The 21,780-nt window shown below is 42.2% G+C and overlaps 1 protein-coding gene across 1 annotated transcript in view; it reads right to left on the reverse strand.

The window, feature by feature from the left end:
- The window catches only part of CDHR2 (cadherin related family member 2), an 83,285-nt gene that overhangs the window by 53,460 nt on the left and 8,045 nt on the right, over positions 1-21,780 (reverse strand). Inside the window, exons 3-11 of the mRNA XM_083180135.1 lie at positions 19,787-19,855; positions 17,434-17,573; positions 16,182-16,235; positions 14,277-14,360; positions 13,993-14,082; positions 7,932-8,069; positions 6,345-6,476; positions 3,680-3,755; positions 3,449-3,570 (exon numbers count right to left, since the gene is read on the reverse strand). Coding sequence (XP_083036261.1) covers positions 3,449-3,570; positions 3,680-3,755; positions 6,345-6,476; positions 7,932-8,069; positions 13,993-14,082; positions 14,277-14,360; positions 16,182-16,235; positions 17,434-17,573; positions 19,787-19,855 — 905 coding nt within the window. The remainder of the gene's footprint in view (positions 1-3,448; positions 3,571-3,679; positions 3,756-6,344; positions 6,477-7,931; positions 8,070-13,992; positions 14,083-14,276; positions 14,361-16,181; positions 16,236-17,433; positions 17,574-19,786; positions 19,856-21,780) is intronic.

Below are 21,780 nucleotides of genomic sequence, written 5' to 3' on the forward strand. Positions count from 1 at the left end.
TCTTTTTTTCTTCAAGTTGCTGAACTTTGCCATTTTGGATTTTACATGCCCTTTAAAATGACATTGGGCATTGGCCTTGGCAGACGACGTTGATGGAATTTTATGTTCTACAATATCTACAAATCATGACTAGTGGCAGCAGCTTCAGCACTAGGAGGTAGTGGTTTTTGTTCTTTCACTATTTTATACTCCACATTTTTGTTCTCCATTATCTTACTGGAGTTATAATAATATGCGGCACAGGAGAGTGTAACACACACACACACACACACACACACACACAGCAAAGCCTGAAAAAAATTAGAAGGATTAAAATAAGCTTTTTATTTTGGGGTTATTTATTATACAGTATGTGGGCGGCACAGGAGAGTGTACTCGGGCCACACACACACACGGTAAAGCCTGAAAAAAATTAGACGGCTTAAAATAACCCTTTTTTTTTTTTTGTGTGTGTACACTGCACTGTCACTGGACTTATATGGCTGTACCACTGGACTTAACGGCAGTACTACTGGACTAGCAGTACCACTGGACTTAACAGCACCACTGTGTGGACATATACAGCAGCACATGACACTTGCAATGGCAGCAGACAGCACAGTACCACAGGACTGGACTGCACTGGACTGCACAGAACACCACCACTGCCACCAGGTCACCACCCCACGCCAGCTTCCCATAGAGACACAACCTCCCTCAACACTCTCTAATGCTGGAGTGAAGATGGCGGACTTACAGTATATAGAGTTCAGATCTCGCTAGAATCCGATGCCAGGATGATGATGTTTTGCCTCGTTCTGCGTGCTGAGCTTGGTGGGAGTTACCGAACGGCACTCGGATCTCAGTTTAGATCCCTGCTGTTCGGTAGCGTCCGGATTTCAGAATTCCGGATGCGCTCATCTCTACATGTCACGTTTGCCTCACCTACAGTGCAGCATAGTTTTGGCCTTCTGCAAAAATTGCAGCCTTGCTAACAGGTCTGAATCAGGCCCATTGATAAAATGAATGCTGGTATAACATTGCAGAGCAAAATGACTATGTATGTGACCATGTTTGTCTCTTTCTGTATATTTTATCTTGTATATTTCACTGTTGTTTGTCTTCCCCTTTTCCTAATAACCAAATGGAAGAGGACCTTTGATAATAAAATGTATTAAAAACTAAGAAAAAGGGATGAGCGCTATTGTGGAAATGAAGGGTTAGGGTCAGGTCGGGGAAGGTGAGGATGGGTTTAGGGACTAGTGAGGGACTAACGTTAAACTGCGGGACAGGGGAAAGGTAAGGGTTAGGCTGTGGGGATGGGAGGTTAGGTTTAGGCACTTAGAAAGGTTAGGGTTAGGCTGCGGGGATGGGAGGTTAGGTTTAGGCACTTAGAAAGGTTAGGGTTAGGCTGCGGGAATGGGAGGTTAGGTTTAGGCACTTAGAAAGGTTAGGGTTAGGCTGTGTAGAACAGGGTTAGGCACTAGCAGGGGGATAGGGTCAGGGTGTGGGGGGGGCATGGTTAGGCTGCAAGAAGAGAGTGTTAGGGGGCAAAGGGATGGTAAATATACGCATCTGAAGTTGAACCCTATCAGGATTCTCTCCTTCAGTATTCTGAATCATGACTGCCGGTCATCCGTAAGTGCCCCATTTCAATGGCATCCCTACATCATGTTCACCTGGACATGCTATTTGGATATTTTTATAGTCAGGTGCACATCAGGTTAAGTTTTAACCGATTATATATTAGTAATATATTCCATTATGGGCAGTATTCAATGAAAATATTCATGGCGTGCAGCGAATCCTGTTAAGAATTTGCTGCACAGTCGCCGTGTTCCAGAGCCACGCTGTCCCCCTGCTATCCCCCTATTCAACGTCGCAGGGGCTCGCTGCCCCTGGCGGCGAGTGTGAACCCTTGAGGACGGTGGCAGGCAGGGAGATGGAAGTCTCCCTGCCTGCCACAGAACGTATGTGGGGGGTAGGTGGGCTCCCTGGGAGCCAGGCAGCACAGGCTGCCCCCCGGGAGAGCCAGCAGGGGACCAGGTATTCACTGCACCCGATCGTGCATATGTAATGATCGGGTGCAGTGAATATATGATTATCTAATGAGCGGCTCTTGGCTCTCGGCTCCCGGCCCCCTGCTGGCTGCTCCTTGTAAAAAAAAAAATATTTTTTTATTAAATATATATTCATGTGCACATGAATAAAAATAGCATGCCCCTTCTCAGAATAAAATTCCTGATTTTTTGACACCAAATGTAAAACAACAAGTTCACTTTCCACTTCACCATGAAAAGATGGCGATTTGCTACACGGCGACACACGGCGAAAATCACTTAGAAATACGGCGAGAAGTACATATTGAATAGGGTGATTCGCTTTCTGACCCCAAAAATCACCTTCCAACGCGAAAATAGCACAAATTCGCCGTGAAACAGGGCGAATTATCCTCATTTGAATACTGCCCATGTAATTTATGTTTCATGTTTGTTATTTATACACCAATTTTAGTTGTTTACCCCCCTGCATTGTTATTGTCATTATAAAAATACAGGTTGAGTATCCCGTATCCGAGTATCCGTTATCCGAATTATTCCGAAAACCATACATTCCAGAAAGTGAAAAAAAAAAAAATTTTTTTGCTAAAAACTCACTGGGGACATTTGTAACAGCACTACTGGTGACATGATATGTAACTGGCACTATATATGCGCAAGAAAATGATTGCTTGGCATTCAAATTCAATATCTGAGATAGTACACAAATTTTGTTTCATGTTTTGAAACCTTGTTTTTTGAACAAATAAAATATATTTGTGTGTATTTTATGTGGTAATAAAATATATTTGTGTGTATTTTATGTGTTTATACAGCAAACATGCAAGATACTTCAAAATACATAATTGAAATATTAAAATATTCCGAAATACGGAATAATCCGTTATCCAAAATTCTCCTGGTCCCGAGCATTTTGGATACGGGATACTCAACCTGTATTATTTTTTATATATAGCTTATTAATTTAATTGTACATGGTGTGCCTTGTATTATTGTGATCAGTGCGAGATAATATATTCAATTTACACCTGAATAACAACGCGGTGTGTACCACAAGTTTTTTCACCTGGACATGCAGACAAAAGTTGGTGTGGGTAGGGGGCATGGCCTTGCAGCCTGGCCCCCATTTTTTCATCCCTCTGGGTGTCCTGGAGATGCGCTACTGCCTCTAGGACCAGTATGTCTGCAGTGTTGGCTCCTATACCGTGACTGCTCCTGGCTTCTGCCACTGAGGAGGACCTGGTATTTTGAGCTGGGGGATGCACTGGTTCATTGAAATGATCTTTAAAAAAAATTCTAAATATGGTATATGTCTGATTTTTGAACATTGATTTAGTATGTGTTGCCTTAAACCACTTTACATTCAAAGAGAGATATAAGAGAAGTAGTACATCCAAAATGAGACTCACCACTACTTCCAGTATAACCTGCTCATCGTGATCCAAAAGAGCTTCGCGATCTATGTGTCCAGCTACACTTATTTCTCCGGTCTCACTTATGTTAAACAGAGGTAAACCAGGCACAGATGAACCTGCAGATAAACCAACATACAGTGAATATGTTGTACCCTACATTTCTCAATATGTTACAGTCCAAAGTGAATGTTTGATTTATAGACAGAATTTGTATACTTACGGTACCTTTTATTGAATATGAAATGTCATCGTTGATTCCTCTGTCTGGGTCAATAGCCACAACTTTCAAAACAAGTAAACCCTAAATGAAAGTAAAAAGGAAAGTATCACTTCATATTCAATGTAAAGTATATGAAATGGTCGTGACGAATATTTAATTTGCATTTCTTTTATATATCAGCAGCAGTGCTGGATTACCAAAAAGACAGACTACTAAAAAGACAGCCTACGGGCACCGGACCTTTTAGGGTCCCCATGACACAGAAAATATAAATCATATTTTGCCTTATACTTGACCACTGTTTTATATGGGTGTGGTATGGGGGTCCAGTGGTCATTAGACAGAGGTCAGAATCCTGACTGCTGGACTCCAGCAGCAGGCCAAGCGCAAAGAAGCCTCCTGCTCGCCACACTGCAGGTTCGGGAGTTTAGCCTATTTAAACCTCTGGATTAGAATGGAACCACATCACAGACTCGTTGGCCTAAAAGAGCGTGGGACTTTGTTCAAGATCTGGAAAAGACAAGTGACAGCCACAAAGAGAATGCCTGTATTCGGGAGTCAGCCCGGGACACTCCTCTGATCATGCTCACTCTGAACATTTTGCCAGTTCCATCACTGCTTATAACAGCAAGGGCGTAGCGAGAGCGGAAGATAACAGGAAGATTTGTGCACTGCCAGCTCGCCCGTTCCCCTGCATGCTCCTCTGCCCGCTCCCCCACCCACTCCCGGCTTCCCGCTGTGTCTGGAAGACATGCTGCTATTTAAAATTCACGTCTCCCGCTGGACCACTATCCAATAGGCGCTTGTGGTCCAGCAGCCAATCAACTGAACCGCAAGTGCCTACTGGCTAGCGGTCCAGCAAGAGATGTGAATTTTAAATAGCAGCACATCTCCCAGACACAGCAGGGAGCGGGCATGCCCGGCGACAGGGGGGGTGCGCGGATCACCCCACTGCGTTGCCTTCTGGGGGGGTTCAGACTGCACTCTGCATCTGTCAGCTCGGGCAGGGGGGGTGCAGTGCACGGTCGCACACTTCTTTGTCAGCTGGGGGGGTGCCAAAAGCACACTGACCCTGACAGCTATGGCTGGGGGGTGCGCGGCTCCCCGGCATCTGGCTAACTAAGGAGTACTCCCACCCTTCCTCCCTGCTATACACTACTACTCCCACCCTCCCTCCCTGTGCCACACTACTACTCCCACCCTCACTCCACACCACTACTCCCACCCTCCCTGCTCCACACTATCACTCCCACCCTCCCTCCCTGCTCCGCACTATCACTCCCACCCTCCCTCCCTGCTCCGCACTATCACTCCCACCCTCCCTCCCTACTCCGCACTATTACTCCCTCCCTGCTCCACACCACTTCTATGCTTGATGGGGAGGGGGCCCCACAGATATCAGTGTATGGGGCCCCATGATTTCTGTTGCCTAACTGGGATCGGGCGGGAGAGCTGCGGGCAGGGGAGCTAGCGGTGCATTGAATTGAAAATAGCGGCGGGAACTGGGAGCGGGCTGCTGCACAGTTCTGTCCCCCTTGGCAATGAGCAATTTCAGTCCCCCTTGGCATCGAGCATGAAGCCCCTTGGCATCCAGCATGAAGCTCCTGGCATCAAGCAAGTAGGTAAGTGGCACTTGTGTGTCAAATGTGTAATGGGCATTACGGTGTGTTATACAGTATGTAATGGGCATTACGGTGTGTTATATAGTGTGTAATGAGCATTACAGTGTGTTATATAGTATGTAATGGGCATTACGGTGTGCTATACAGTATGTAATGGGCATTATGGTGTATTAAATAGTATGCATTGGGCATCATGTGTGGCCTTATGTGTAATTGGCATTATGGCATGTGGCTTTATGTGTAATTTGCATTACAAAGTTTGCTAAAATGTGCAATGGGCATTACAGTGCGTGGTATAATGTTCCATTCTTGTATATGTAGCTTAGATGCAATGCTCACTTCCGAGCCAGTAACTAAAACGAGAGATACTGTATTGGTACACTATTCCTTCCTGAAACAGCAAATGAGGAGGTGTGCTTAGGATGACTAAATGGGTAAAGGCTATCCCATCTTTATGTTGTGAAATTCTTTTGTAAAGGCACCAAATTTCTAGAAATTTGCTCCTGGCAATTCAGTGTCAAGAAATATTTTTAACATATTTCATAAAGCATACATCCCCCCTCCCCCCCTTCCCCCTCCCACGTTACTTTTGGAATTGACTTCTCCTTAGGGTATTCTGGTTCCAACTTAAGAAATATATCCTGGAACATTTGTTGAATGCACCCCATTCACCAATATGTGGGTGATATTTGGAATCCTGCCGAAGGGTCAGTGAAGGGTTTTAAGAGGCTTTTGCTAATCATAAGTGCTGCAATATCATATTGATACTATGCCTAGTACAATGTATTTATTTCATGACAATCTAGTCCATGTTTTTATTATGGATTGGATTGAGGTCATGTCAGAGAAGGAAACACGCGTATCTCCATTTTTTGTGACCTGGCAGATCTACGTTAAACTTTTGATTCTTGATCGGCATAGGATTCATGAGTGTATGAAGCAAACTCAGTGGTACTGTCCCATTGAAATGTGATCATCAGTTCATTAGATTGTGTATCAGTAAATGAGGTTTGTGCCACTTTGCAGGAAAGAGCATTGGGTTACTTACCAGCGGGCTATTTTCATCAATAGAGGCCACATACGGAGCACCTAGAAATTGTGGATCCATGTCGGGCACATCAATCACATACAAAAGCACATAAGTTGTAGTGTGTTGAACCAATTCAAACTGTCCTTCATCCTATAAAATATTAAAAATAAATAAATCATCAATAGTTGCCATTAAACTGTTTAATTTGTAAAGGTTCTACAATTTTAACTATACTATGATTGTGTGAGCGGACAGAGATAAAACCAACCACCTCCTAACTGCCATGTTACAGGCTTTGTTTGAAAAAGGACATTAGCGGATTTCCTGTTACTTTATCTCTCTCTAAGGCTTAGTACACAGACCCCTATATTGTGTATTCTAACCGTAGCTAAATTATGCTATACACATCCATGTTGTGATTTTGCCAAACAATGCAAGTGCAAACTGCATGTATAAATACTATGTGACTAATTGGGGAAGATGTCTTTTGCCACCATTGCATCTACATCTTTATGATGATGTGCATCTATGCGCCTGAATGTTCAAGGATTTATGGCGGGATGTTCTTACATCCGCAGCCCAGCTCCGCCCCCCTTCGCCGCCCACTACATAATTATCGCATATGCTGTAACATATGCGATAATTGTGGCAAAGGACAGCTCTTGCGTTAAGAGCTGTCCTTTACGGTGAGTCAGCGGGTTCCATCGGGTCCGGCGGCTCCCCCCTCCCTCCCTTACCTGGCGCTGCTGCTGCGCTGGGCTCTTCTCCTCCCTGCACCGGAAGAGGATCATAGTGCAGGGAGGAGGAGGTCACAGGTCCGGGCAGCACAACTCTGTGTTGCCCGAACACAGGTGAGGGGGGGTTGGTGCAGGGCGGTGGTGGGATGGTGCGGGGTGGCGGTGGGTCGCTATAAAAGCCCATAGGCTTCTATGGGGCATTTTTCTGGCGATGCCGTCAGGGTAACTCGGTGGGGGATGCTTAGAGCATCCCAGAATGCGGTAAAAACCCAGATAACAGGGTTTTTATCGCATTTTTAGTTTAGAGAATCTCCGCCAAGGCCTGATTCAGTGATGAATGCAAATGCCGCCATGACTGTAATCGCAAATGCAGCAGATTTACACAAATAATGCTACTAATGCAGCACGTGGATTTGTACAGAGATGCCACTGGCAGTGTCTCTAATCTACCACTTATGTACCAAAGATGCAACATTGGCCATATAACGATCACATCGCACTTTTGGGAAGCACTTTGGTTGCTCAGAATGACCATCTGAACTAAGACCCCAGAGCCAGTACAACTGGAGTAGGCTCTACTATTCGACAGTTTTAGACAGCTACGCAGTTCTCCAGAATCAGTGGGGTGCCCCAGACTATCAGAAAATTAAGCATGACTCTGAGAGGTGCATCTTATTGAACTTAATGCAAACCGCACAAACGCCACCTCCACCTGAGGTTCTGGAAAGCTGGAGTTTTGCCTAGGGTGCCAAAAAACTTTGCGCTGGCCCTGGGTACAACATAGTTGCTGTGGTTGTCTTGGACACACCCAGAAAACTCTCATGACACATCCGCATTTGTCAAACCCTCCCCATGTTTATTAACTTACCGTTGCATTTAGTTTTAATTGGTAAAAGGAGCTCTTGCTGTTGTAGTTCAGAGTACCATTAAGTGTGATGTTACCGACTGTCGGAAGTCCATAGGGTGCGATGTAGAATAGGTTAGTTTCCGTAATACTTGGTATGACCTAGAAGTTCAAGGGCATAATGTGATAATGTGCTTACTGCAGAAGATAAGTGGAAAGATATCAAAAATAATATCAGCATATTGTGTGACTGAGATGGACACATCTGTGGCTGCTTTTCCCTTTGTCCTTAATTAACCTACCACCAGCAATGTCCATCTGTTCTACATCTGTTTCATGTGTAGTTTTAATAAAACCACCATAATAACACCATAAAACAGATGCGCCTATCTGGCCAATCAGACAGTTCTAATAAAGAAACATAAGCCTAATTCTTAAGATTTGGGTGGTGTGTACTTCAAACTGATATCTATATTGCAGTGTAAAAATAAAACAGCCAGTATTTACCCTGCACAGAAACAAAATAACTTACCCAGATCTAATGGTGTGTACACACGGTACAATCCAGCATGAGATTTTGACTATATAGTCAAAATCGCATAGGGATCGCATGCAGATCGCACAGGTTTTTTACCTTGTGATCCCGATGCGCGCTCCCGGGACGGCACAAATCGAATCCCAGATCAACAGGGCAGCAATACCTATATAGTGGAAATTTGGAGGGTTGCCACAAAAAACAGGAGAATCCCGGAAATCTGTGGCAACCCTAATCCCGATGATGGGATCCCGACTGCTGGTGCTCCAACAGGGGGGAGAGCGCAAAGAAGCCACCACGGGTTCTGTTCTCCCTCTATGGGGGTCGTGGGTCCCCACAAGGGAGAATAGCCCCCTTGACGAAGCTCCAGCAGTCGGGATCCCGACGTCGTGATGCTGACTGTCGGAATCCCCACCGTTGCAGTGTCAATCGGCACCCTCCATTTCCACACAGAATCCATCTACTTAATCTTTTTTATTATTTTTCCTATCTTCGGATAGTTTCCAAAAATCTGAAAAAAATTTTAAAAGATTGAATCCACATATCCACAACTTTTTCTGCGGAAATGACCGCTAAAATTTAGCGTCCGTTTCCGCAAAAGCAGATTTGGCTTTTCAAATAGCCAGATCTGCAGATGTGAATCCCGTCCATTTCCCTAACACAAACGTCCGAGATTGAATACTCAAAGCACATTATTTCTGAAAATTGGAAATAATGGAAAACATTGAATACCCCCCTTAGTAAATATACCAAAATATGCTTCTTCTTTTTTTCATTTGCTCAGATCTTGTCACTAATGGATATATTTATTAATGGCCTCACTGGTGGTTTTGCTGCTTTTGGATTTAATAAATCTCAAGCTGACTGGAAACTGCCCAGAAACCACATTTTATAATAGATATAAACAATGAATGACCATTGATGTTTTTTCTATTACAGGAATGGAAACCGCATTTTTACTAAGTGGTGGGTTTCAAATCAGCAGCAACAGCCAAAACTGCCAAATAAATGACTGTTTTGACTGAAAGTACAGGGCTCTTCTCATTTAATTTGGTGCAGTAGGTACAGGGATACTTTATAAACAATTAAATGAATAATACATCTGGCATTTGGTTTAATACTGTGTCTAATGAAAAATATAGTAGATTATATTTTCACTACCAGACTAAACCCATGCCAAACTGATGTTTAGGAAATGTAGGCCCTTCACTGGGATATAATAGCCTCTGAATTTATTAAAATGGAAGATTTCTGGTATATTCAAATGAGCAGGGCATATACTGTATATACTCTTGGAAAATGCATCTGACATTCGCCATTTTAAAACATGTGTTGAAATAAATGTGTTCCTTTACCCAATAGGCACAGGCTATTCAGAATTAGCTCTACTCCTCAATGCTAAATAGTTTATTTAATTCCAGAAATAAAACAACCGAAAACTATGCCAAGACCAGCCCACAATTAAATCCTATATTAAGTATACTAATACTATACCAGTGACTAAGGGCCAAATGTATTAAGCTTTAAAAAGTGATAAAGTGGAAAAAATTTAATACTGTAGCAGAGGGATCAAGACTTGTATTGGGAGACTTCAATATGATAAGAGACCCAAGATTAGACAAATCAGATGTTGGAAAATTGAAGTCCTCCTGAGAGATCAAGAAAAAAGCCGAAGACTTCAATGAGGCTCTGCATAAGGCCAAAATGTATGATACCTGGCGAGTTCAAAATCCGACCGCCAGAGACTATACCTTTTTCTCAAATGCCCGTAAAACGTACTCAAGAATAGATTTTGTGTTTGCAGATAGGCTTACCCTTCAGGATATAAAAAAAGCAGATATTTTGCCCGCTACCTGCTCGGACCATGCACCCCTAGCGGTTAGCTGGCAACAAAATATCTTTAATATGACCCCTAGAATCTGGCGATGTCCAAATGCACTTTTTTCTTCACTGGAAACTAAGAATTTGCTAAGGGAAGCAATAGACAAATTTTGTTCTATAATAACGCACAGCAGACCAACGCAACCAATTTATGGTGCGCACTTAAAGCAGTTATCCGGGGTAAAATCATCCAGATTAGTTCTAGATTAAAAAAACAGGAATTACAACTTGTTACAGAATTAGAAGATAGAATTAAAGTACTTGAAAAGAACAAAAAAACTTACCCCACCAATGAACAATACTAAAAGACCTACGGAAGGCTAGGGACGAACTAGAAGTAGTAAATATGAAACAAATAAACCGCCAACTTGATAGAATTAAACAAAAATACTACAGTGAAGCCAATAAAGCCACGAGCTTCATGGCCAAAAAAATTAAAGGAGCTAGAATTAAAAATGCTGTAAAAGCGCTTTATAATCATAGAGGCGAGAAAATAACTAACCCTGCCGACATGCCGAATGTCTTTTCAAATTAACTGGGGAAATTATATAACCTAGCTACAGATGAAGATACCCCCCAACCTACCCTTTGTGATATTGACCAGTTTTGGGCCAAAATAAACTTACCTAAACTAACCGAACAACAGAGAGAAATTTTAAATACCCCTTGGTCCCTACAAGAGGTCATAGAGGCAATTAAGACCTTGAAACCAAACAAGACCCCGGGCCCAGATGGTTTCATAAATAACTTTTTCATAACCTATCAGAAAGAAATTGCACCAGTCCTATCCAGACATTTCTGGAGGGAAATAAATTAGGCAGATTCCCAGAAGAGATGATTGAAGCCCGAGTTGTTATGATAGGGAAGGAAGGAAATGACCTGACAACCCCCTCAAACTATAGGCCAATCGCCTTACTTAATACGGATATTAAAATATACGCCAAATTGATTGTCAACAGACTTTCACAAACTCTAAGAGATCTAGTACATATAGACCAGGCCGGCTTTGTCAAAAATAGACAAGGCCCACACAATGTTTACAGAGCAATCCACATAATGGAATATGCGGCAAGAAGTGAGTCCAGCTAGTGGCCCTATTGCTAGATGGAGAAAAAGCATTTTATCGTTTGCAATAGATCTTTCTGGAATGGGTCCTCCAGAAATATGGACTGGAGGGCAATTTCCTCAAAGCCATCCTTATTCTGTATACTATCCCATCTGCAACTGTGTATTGCAATGGGTTTATGTCAGATACATTGATCTCAAATGGGACGAGACAAGGATGTCCATTGTCTCCCATAATATATGTATTGGCAATAGAGCCACTGGCGGAACTAATCAGACAATCCCAAGAGGTTTCTGGCCCAATAGTGGATAACTCTCAGCATAAAGCTCTACTCTATGCAGATGGTATTCTTCTCTTTATTAAAAACCTTAGGGAATCTCTCCCAGCACTACTAGATATCATAGAAGAATTTGTGAAAGTCTCATATTATAAACTAAATACAAATAAATCTGAAGCTCTTCCACTGAATGTAGACCCAACTGAACTAAATTATCTGAAAGAACGATACAAATTTAAATGGAAAAAAAATGCCCTGCAATATTTAGGGATACAACTGGTATCCAAGGAAGAGAATATAATAGAATTTAATTATGCCCCCCTCCTACAGCAATTAAACACAAAAATGAATAAATGGATGAACATAGAGGCATCCCTATTAGGCAGAGTAACGATATTAAAAATGTTTATCTTACCAAAGATCTTATACCTCTTTCGTGCTATCCCAAAATATTGCCCAAATATTGGATTATGAGATTTAACTTCCTATTTAACAAATATGTATGGAGAAATAAGCGAGCGAAAATTGCAAAGGAATATCTTATGATCCCCAAAGACAGAGGGGGATTAGCCCTCCCAAATTTGGAACTATACCAATCTGCAGCACTATTAGACCAAATTAAGAACTGGAGTTGTCCCATGAAGAACAATGGTTGGATAAACCCAGAGGTAAATAACATAATAGAAATTTCCCCTCAAAATGTAATATGGTTCCCCCCCCAAATTCATAAAGAATTGTAAAGGACTAGCAGACTCTACCAAAGTGATCCTCCACAAATGGCATAGTCTTTTGGGAAGGATGAAGCTGTTGGGCGCGCCCATAGCGTATCTTCCTCTAAACACTTTAACGAAAATAATACCAAATTTAAGTCTAGAATGTTGGGGAAACCATGCAATAAAAACGCTAGAGGATATATATGAAAACAGACAATTAATGTCTTTTAACCAGATAAAAAAAAATTTGGACTTCACAACTCCAAATTTTATAAATACCTGCAGATCAGACACTGGCTCCAATCCAACATATTTGAAACAACAGGCCTAAAAACACTCCCGAAAGAGTGGTTAAGCCAGGTTTCTGGATTAAAAAAGAAGGGAGGAATAACCTTTTGGTATAAAAGACTCCAACAAGAGAGAAAAGGACAAGAAACTAAAACAAGGTGGCAGTTGAAGTGGGAAAGGGAGCTTAACTTCTCCTGGGACGATGCACAATGGGCACAATTGTTCATGTCAGTGAACCAGATGTCTAATTCTACATTACAGATTGATAAATTCTTTAAAATACTCTATCAGACCTATTATACTCCGGCAAAGATTAATAGTTTTTTCCCAGATCAATCAGACATATGTTGGAGATGTGAAAAAAGAGGGGACATAAAACACATATTTTGGTCCTGTGAGAAGCTAAGAAATTTTTGGGTGGAGATCAAAAGTTTTATTCTGCAGAGTGTGGGCTCGGCAGTGCAGCTATCTTCACAGATGATCCTACTGCATATACTTCCACCAAACCTGAACAGCACACAAAAATACCTTTTAAATCAAATAATTTGTGCAATAAGAGCAACAACTGCACAACTATGGAAACAAGAACAAGCCCCCACTCTGCAGTAAGTAATAGGTAAAATAGAGTATAATTATAAGATGGAAAAATTGAGGAAGAAGTATAATGATAGAAGGGTTAAATCCTGGAGGGACAGGGAAAAGTCTAGAGAAGATCTGTAATCATACAGATCTTAGTATGACCAGTAAGTCAAAACAAAATGAAGACAGTATGGAATAATCAGATTTAGAAACTCTCTTGTCAATTATGTCATTTGTATGTAAAGTATTGTAGTGTGTATATTCTTTTTTTTTTTTTGTGGTGTCTTTGTATAAAATGTACGGACTTTGTTGTCCTTGTTTTTTATATGTCAAAAATTTGCAAATAAATATTTTTTTTTTTTTTAAAGTGATAAAGTGGAGAGTGATAAACAACCAGCCAATCTGTCTCTAATTGTCATTTTTTAAACACAGTGTAATGTAGCAGTTAGGAGCTGATTGGTTGGTTGTTTATCACTCTCCACTGTATCACTTTTTGAAGCTTGATACATCAGGCTCTGAATAACACACATCCGGATGGATGGAAAATTGCACATTATGTACCAGAGAAAACAGGTCTTTGGCTGTCACAATGACGGCAAGTTTACCCTACCAACAGTAACAACAATTAAGCCTAAATAAGTCGAAATAGCATTATTTGTGTATGAGATACACCCAATTATAAAAGTTATTTTTAGAATGAGTTTGATGATCTACAAATAAGAAATTGCTAGCAATTAAATTTTTACCTCCTCAATTTTGATTGTGACCTGAGTCAATCTGTTTGCGTCATAATCTTCTGCAGTGACCTGGATGATTACAGATCCCAGTGTCTCGTTCTAGAATAAAAAATAAAAATAATGATTCTGTTTTATCATTTGTTCATTGTATGAGTATCAGTGGTCTGTATTTTATAAAGTTATTCAATTAACCTCTATCCATATGTGATGAAAGCAAATGTCTTATTCAACATATACTTTAAAATATGAGCACTAATTACCAATAAATTATAACACTGCATACAGTACAGTACCTCAAGGACTTTGGCTTCATAAGGGGTATTGTAAAATATAGGTGCATTGTCATTGCAATCCACTACGATTACAAATGTTCTGTGCTGAATCTAAAGAGAGAAGATGACATAACGGTAATGTAGTAATGTAGTGCAGATAAAGGAAGATGTTTGCAACACATGAAACTATCTAATCCCGTCATGCTATATAGCAACGAATAGAAAGCAAGATATAATAATTAGGTTTAATCTAGCAATTCAATTTACATGGACATGGACCAGTGAGTCTGTGACAAAGTGATTTCAATGGCAGGAATTAACAATTAATTTACTTTATTATGTTTTACCCCAAAAAGTGCAGGTAATCTATTACACATTTCCTAAAAACTCTGCTCTTAATCAACATTGTATGTATTGTATGAAACGATGGCCTTTCCCAGCAGTACTACTGGCTGCAGGTTGACTTTCAGGGCACCCTGCTGCGGGCACCGCACTGGTGGCCCTATGCCATATCCGACGTCACAGCTCACACACACCTCCCATGGCCCCGAATGTATTAGCCAGCAATTTCAGACAGAGGGACAGATTCTCTAAGCTTCAAAAGTGATAAAAGGGCGAGTGATAAACAGCCAGCCAATCAGCTCCTGCCTGACATTATTTAAACACAGTCTGTGACATGGCAGGTAGGATCTGATTGGCTGGCGGTTTATCACTCTCCAATTTATCACTTTTGAAGCTTAGAGAATCTGGCCCTAAGCGCCAAGCTGCTGGTGATACATATTCAGGTTAAAATCCAACATTTATACTCATATGATGGAGTAGTATGGGCCATATTTAGCATGAATTGCTAAACTGAGATTTTGCAAATCGATCGATTATGGTATGACAGCGGATGGACAGCATTTGCATCGCACATGCGCAGGCCCAGATAGCATTGATGTTGCAGGGTAGCTGCAGATTAATTGACATAAAGCTAGCATTTAGAGGTGGAAAAATTGCATTTTCTGGGTGTGTTCATGAAAAAGCCCAGGTGTCTTTTTTGGTGGGTCTCTGATGTCCTTTTCCAGCCTGATTCTTGGGCAGATTATTGGCAGCCCTAGACTGGCGCAGATGGAAAAATAGATCTGCGAACACGAACACATTGCTATTTGCGATGCATTAGCAATTTTGCAAGGGGTATCTTTTCTTTCTATTTGGGTGGCAACTTTCTGCGTGTAGACCACTGCGACGTCTCTAATTAATGATCCATGTGGAATTAGGCCCTTTATACCATATAATTGTCTTATTACATTATCTCCTAATGTGTTCCAGCTGTTAAGCTGTCATATCACACTATGCACATTATGTTCTTATTGCCTTGGAATATCAAACAACAAGGGATGTCACTAATGACCCATGGAAGCATACATCGTTACCAGTTTAGGCATGAGTTTTAAATCTGCAAAAATCGCATATTGCGGCGGGATGTTTTGGGGGCATTGCCGGGCGCAGTCCAGACAGCGCAGGCTTGTATGGACTGGGAGGATCAACACATAAGCCTCTGTGACCCAAAAAATGGCCACGCAGGCAGATGACTACCCTTAATGTGTGAGAGCTTTGCTGTAGAATAGCAATGCAAACACAAAAGTTTATGTTTGCATCATGGGGAGGGACCCGGCATGCTAGATGGCCTTGTCTGTTGTAAGCGCCCCACCCCCAGGCTATCGACAGTAGTTCTCAGCGCACACACTGGTTGATAAATACGAAAACGTTGTTATGAATGGATCTCTATTGTGCATATTACTTAAAGTCTCATCTAGTGTGTATGCACTTTTCATTTTAGAACCCACGCTCCTGGGCGCAGGCTCAATTTTTGTTGTTTATAAATATATGATGATAAAATAAATACTAATGGCCATAACTGCTGTTTTCCTGGTGAGTACTTACTGTAGGTAGAAATCCATCAGTTACAGTCATAATAATTTCATGAGTCGTTTTGGTCTGGAAGAAAAAAAACAGGACCCTTTAAACGACCAAAGCAACACATCTCCTGACATTAAGGGCCAAATATAATAGGGTGTTAAAATCAGAAAGTGAGAGATTTCCAATTTTTTTTTAAAGCGGCAATCATTTACACTGCAAAACCATGAGGATTTTGCCATGTAACTGATTGCCACTTTTAAAAAATGGGAAGACTCTCCCCATATCACTCAGTTTCTGAAACTCTCACCCTATTACATTTGGCTCTACATCTTTGTTACCTATCACACACCACTGAGCATCATTGGTCACCTATGTCCTCAGCAGTAAGAATACCCAGTAGGAAAAGTAAGGAGCATTACTAACAGTATTTAATGCAAATGTAAAGTTTTTTTTTTATTATTAAATTACTTACTAAGTTCATTATTGTGCAATACACATTTGTGATATTTCTGTAAAATCATCTGTGTGGAAATCACCCCAGGACCCTGGACAGCTGCAGAGGAATACCTCCCAGAGTATGGAAGCTATTATAAAACATGTATCAAATAAAACATAAGGTGGGTACCGGTATCTATGCACAGTGCAGGGAGGGCCGGGGGGCAGACCATCATCTTGGAGACACATTAACGTGAAAGGGGGTACCATGAGTATCTGTCCCTTTAATCCAAGGCTCTGCACCCTCTAGATTTGTGACCCTGCATCTGAAAAGGGTCCAGAGGGTAAAAGCCAGAGCCTCAAGGCACTGCCATTCACGCCCCTGTGTCTCTGGGATGCTGGGCTACCCCCAAGGTCTCCCTTAACTGTGAATATATTCTGGTAACCACCTAATGTTTGCATTCATTATAGAAACACCTATGGACACAGGCTACAAATGCATTTTTGTAAACATACTGTACATGAGATTCTCAGCTGCTAAATGGGGTTTTGGGGTGGTTACTGAGTTGCAACAATGTGAGCATATGTAAAAGGAAAGCGGTTTCTGTATTTATAATGAAAACATTAATTCTGTATGACCAATCTTCACCATTACAGTCCAGATTTTAAGGATGTCCAAAGTGTTCAATCAATTTGGAGTTACTAATTAAGTCACCTGTGCTCCAGCATGGATTCTTAAAATGTGGACTGTAATGGCGGAGTTTGGAAAAAGCCACTGTATGAGGATTTCTGACAATTTTTTTAATTTTTATATTTTTAACCAGATATTTTGGCATCCTACCTCATAATCCAATCGGAGAGCAAGCGTGACTTCACCACTTCTTGGATCACAAGTGAAGTAGTAGTAATCTGGTCCAGTTAAACCATAAATGAGAATATCACCATCCTCATCTGTAGCATTAATCCTGAAGACGATTGTCCCTGTTTCACAAGAGAAACCATGCAACTGTTCAAAATCTATTAGAAACTTTGACTTTTCTTTTTTTTTTATTCTATTCCTCATTGATTTTCTTTATTTATTCATTATTGGATGGTAAAGATATATATATATATATATATATATATATATTTTTTTATATTTATTTATATGTTTTCCAAAGTATACAAGTGTTTCTATTTTATTACGATATTTTCATTGGTATTGCGTTTTATAAAAGAAATATACCATCAAAAGAACATGTATGTATTTTGCCATACACTTCAATTGGAAATCTACTATCATTCGTAGGGCTGAATTTGGCTAGTAATTTAGCCGAAAATACACCTGTCCTCTTCTCCTTTTGGCACCCCTCTGCAAACTATGGGCCTTATTCTAGTTCACTCTTAGAGGCAAATTCCTTCTTAGCTGGACAAAACCATGTGCACTGCAGGGGGGCAGATGTAACATGTGCAGAGAGATTTAGCTTTCTGCACACCGGGGACAGCACCAGGCTTCAGCCTGGTCAGGTAAGTCCTGGAGGGGGGGGCCTTTATTGGGGGGTCCCCACTCCCCCAGGGCCCCTGGCCAGGCTGACCAGTCAGGGGGTTAATGCTTTGGCCGGGGGGACTTGTATAAAAAGTCCCCCCCCCCCCCCGGCTGTGGCATTACCCTGCTGGCTGGTTTGGCCTGGGGCTGGTTCTTAAAATACGGGGGACCCCTACTCATTTTGTCCCCCGTATTTTGGGAACCAGCCCCGGACCTGGAGCCTGGGGCTGGTTGTTAAAAATCGGGGAACACCTATTTGTCGGGTTCCCTGATTTTTAATTACCGGCCCGGCTCTGTCAGCCTGGCCCTGGTTACGGCTGTGGGGGGGACCCCACGCTGTTTTTTTTTTATTTATTTATTTTACAATTTTTTAATCACTAAAGCCTGCACGGATCTGACTGATCCGTGCAGGCTTCTGCCAAATACGACAGGAAAATAAAGTGTATTTTCCTGCCGTATATCCGTGGCAGTTTTACACTATTTAGCCGTATTTTTAATACGGCTGCTTAGTAAATCAGGAACCACCATTCTTTTGAATGGTGATTCCTGTCGTATTCCATCGATGGTGTAGACATTCGTATTTGTAAATACAAATACGAATGTCCCATCAATATGAATACGAATATTTGTATTTTTGGCATAGTAAATGCCAAAAATACGAATACACTCCAAAAAATTGTATATTCCTAGGTAAATACGATTTTTTTCTACGAAATCATATTAGTAAATTTCCCCCAAAGGGTCTTCTTTTCAGCTGTAGGCATCATGAGATATGGGTGCCTGCTTCCTTGTGATATTGCAGAGAAGTGGGACCCAATATTTAAAGAACACAAAAAGTATTTTAGTACATCTGCCCCACTGAGCGGTAGTCATGCCCCCAGTGGCCAAACAGGGCATAGCCCCACGGTTGCAGATATTCCTGAGAAGCCACACACCCTTTTTCCCGGCTGGGCCGCATGCCGGAGTCCTGAGCCCCACCATCAAAAAGTTGGGAGGTATGTGATGATGACATTTTCCTGGAGGTTTCTACTGAACTGGCTGCAAGGTGTGAGACCACCCTGTATCCATTATAGATATGCCACTGTGTCAGTTGTTTAACCTTAAGGGCCTCCCACACTGGGCAATTTACCTGCAATTTGGGTTCTTTTTCTGTGATTGCAGCAATCAATCACAGGAAAAGAATCCAAATTGCAGGTGACTGACAGCGGGTCCAATGCAATGCACAGTCCCGTGTGCATTTCACCTGACCCACTGAGTTGCCCCTGCTGCAGCTGTTGCTTCTGAGCCGGGCCGGCTTGGCAGGAATTGCATGCGATATAAGGACCGAGCAGCTCAAGGGAGCACTGCGGGCAACTTCTCCCAGGGGAGGGAAGTCACCACAGTGTATGGGAGCCTTAAGTTACATGCACATGGGGGGAGGGTTATTTAAGAAAATAGAAGTTCTATTAAAGGTGTGATGTTTCCCATAGCAACAACCCATCTTCAATAGAACTCCCATGTTATGAATAAACCCCGGGGTGAATGAGTAGTGACTTCCTGCGCATGCATACTTGACTCTGTGATCAGCAGCACTACAGGGAGCAATACCAGCCAATGAGCATCCAGAAATCTTAATCAGGTCCCGGCAATAATCTCTTTCAGTAGATGCATTATGCAGAATTACACTCACCAACTTCTGTGTCTTCAGGTATAGATATGTGAGTTACAGGCTCAATAGAGGGCAGTTTGTTTGCAGAGACTGAAAAACAAGTTTACATATGTAAGTTACATTCATAAGGAACACAATTAGACAATCTTACAGAATGTAGAATGATACATATATTAATAAATGATCTTACTAAGGCCACTAATATGTTATCAAGGGGGTTATTCTGGTTGATTCATTCGGATGCAAACTCACATCCTTGCGAGTCAACCAGAACCCGCCCTGCGAATGGTGGTACACCGGCCCACCATTTGCATGGTGCGTATGTTCGCATGAAATGCAAATAGATGATTTACATATACATCCATTCGCATGCCAGTGGCAACCTCCCATATCTTTCGATGGAAAGATGTGGTGCGCACACGCATATATAAAGTGACTCTCAGGTCACTTTAATATGCGTGTACGCCCTTCAATGGGCGATTACCATGGGAATGCCCAGCGGTTTCATAGGAACGCCAATGAAATGCTGGACTTTCCCATGAGCTAATACCCCTAACTGTCTGGTTAAATTTGCACCAGATCACCTGGATGGCCTTGCAGCACACATCTGAAGACGCACCATGATTTTCTCCACTCTCAGGAGATTCTCCACAAAGTACAAGAGCAATAGTCAACCCTCCCCATTTCACAGCTACCCAGGTAAATTTTGCGGGCACATCGCTGGTCTGGAACTGGCATGTGAGGCAGCCTACAGTATCCAGTGTATAAAAAGCCCAATTTTCAGGGCTGTTACCACTCCCCTAGACTCCCGTACTTACTCCAATGCACTGCAGAAGATTTTGGATTACATTTGGAAACCCCCTTCTAAAAATCCTGTGTTTGCAAATGAGGCTCCCATTGAAAATAGGCCCCACCGGACCTGAAACAAGCCACCCCAAGCTCCGACCACCCCACTGAAAACTCTGCTGGTTCAGCCACGATTGTGTCTGAGGCTCCGCCCCTGGACTCGGCCAAAGCCTAGTAAATGCACGGTGCCTCATCTTGCAATGTAACTCCGCCCACTACCATCGGCAGGGTCTGCTGGTAAATGGTCCACTCCAGAGCTTCCAAGCTAAGGAGAACCCTGATCAGTGCAGGACCTTCTCAGCAGTGTGTGCTGTGCTCCGATTGGCTGAGTGACACATCTCACCCAATCACGCCAATCAGAGCACATACTCCCCACTGCGACCACACAGATTGATTGCCCAGGCTGCAGGCAGGACTCAGGAGACCTCTGGATGAAATATAAACAGGCAGAACTTCAACCTGCAAGGTGCTTATGCGTATCTCTATCATGTGGATGTAGCAGCCCCCTCCTGTAACCAGCTCCCTGCCAACTGCCTTTTCAACAGTATGTATATGTATACACTACATTATGTACACAATATATGTATGTTAGAGATGTCTATCTACACATCTCTCATTGATGGCATTTAGCAGGAACCATCGATGGTTAGAAAACATTTTACCATTGATGGTTCCTACTATCAAATTGCTGAGCAAGCGCAGAAGAAGCTTTGAGGGTCATACTCAGGGTTGCACAAAGTTTCCTCTGTTCATGCTGGCTGCTGGGTGTTCATTTATTGCGGCATTGCTTGGTTGACATGCTGGCGCTTACGCAACAGCAGCTGCAGGCAGCACTACAGCGGTGATGGCGACCTGGAGCAGTTGGTTGAAGTTATTGCAAGTCACTAAGAGGGACCTAAGACTTCGAGATTAGAAGCCTACCCCCACTTCTAAGTGCCTAACCCTCCCTCCCCACAGCCAAACTATAACCTACCCCACAGCTGAACCCTAAATCCCCCCTAGTGCCTAAGGTAGATCGATGTCAGGATTCTCACACTGGTCATCTGTCACCTGTCACAATAGGCCTGTCATAAATTTCAGCTCCATGCCCATGTGGACCTAAATCTGGTGCTGACTGCATGCAGTATACCAGGGGTGTACACATGGAGCGATCCATGCTTTGTTTCTTA

The sequence above is a fragment of the Crinia signifera genome, chromosome 4, assembly GCF_055691185.1.
Source record: "Crinia signifera chromosome 4, ASM5569118v1, whole genome shotgun sequence".
Classification (NCBI taxonomy): Eukaryota; Metazoa; Chordata; class Amphibia; order Anura; family Myobatrachidae; genus Crinia; species Crinia signifera.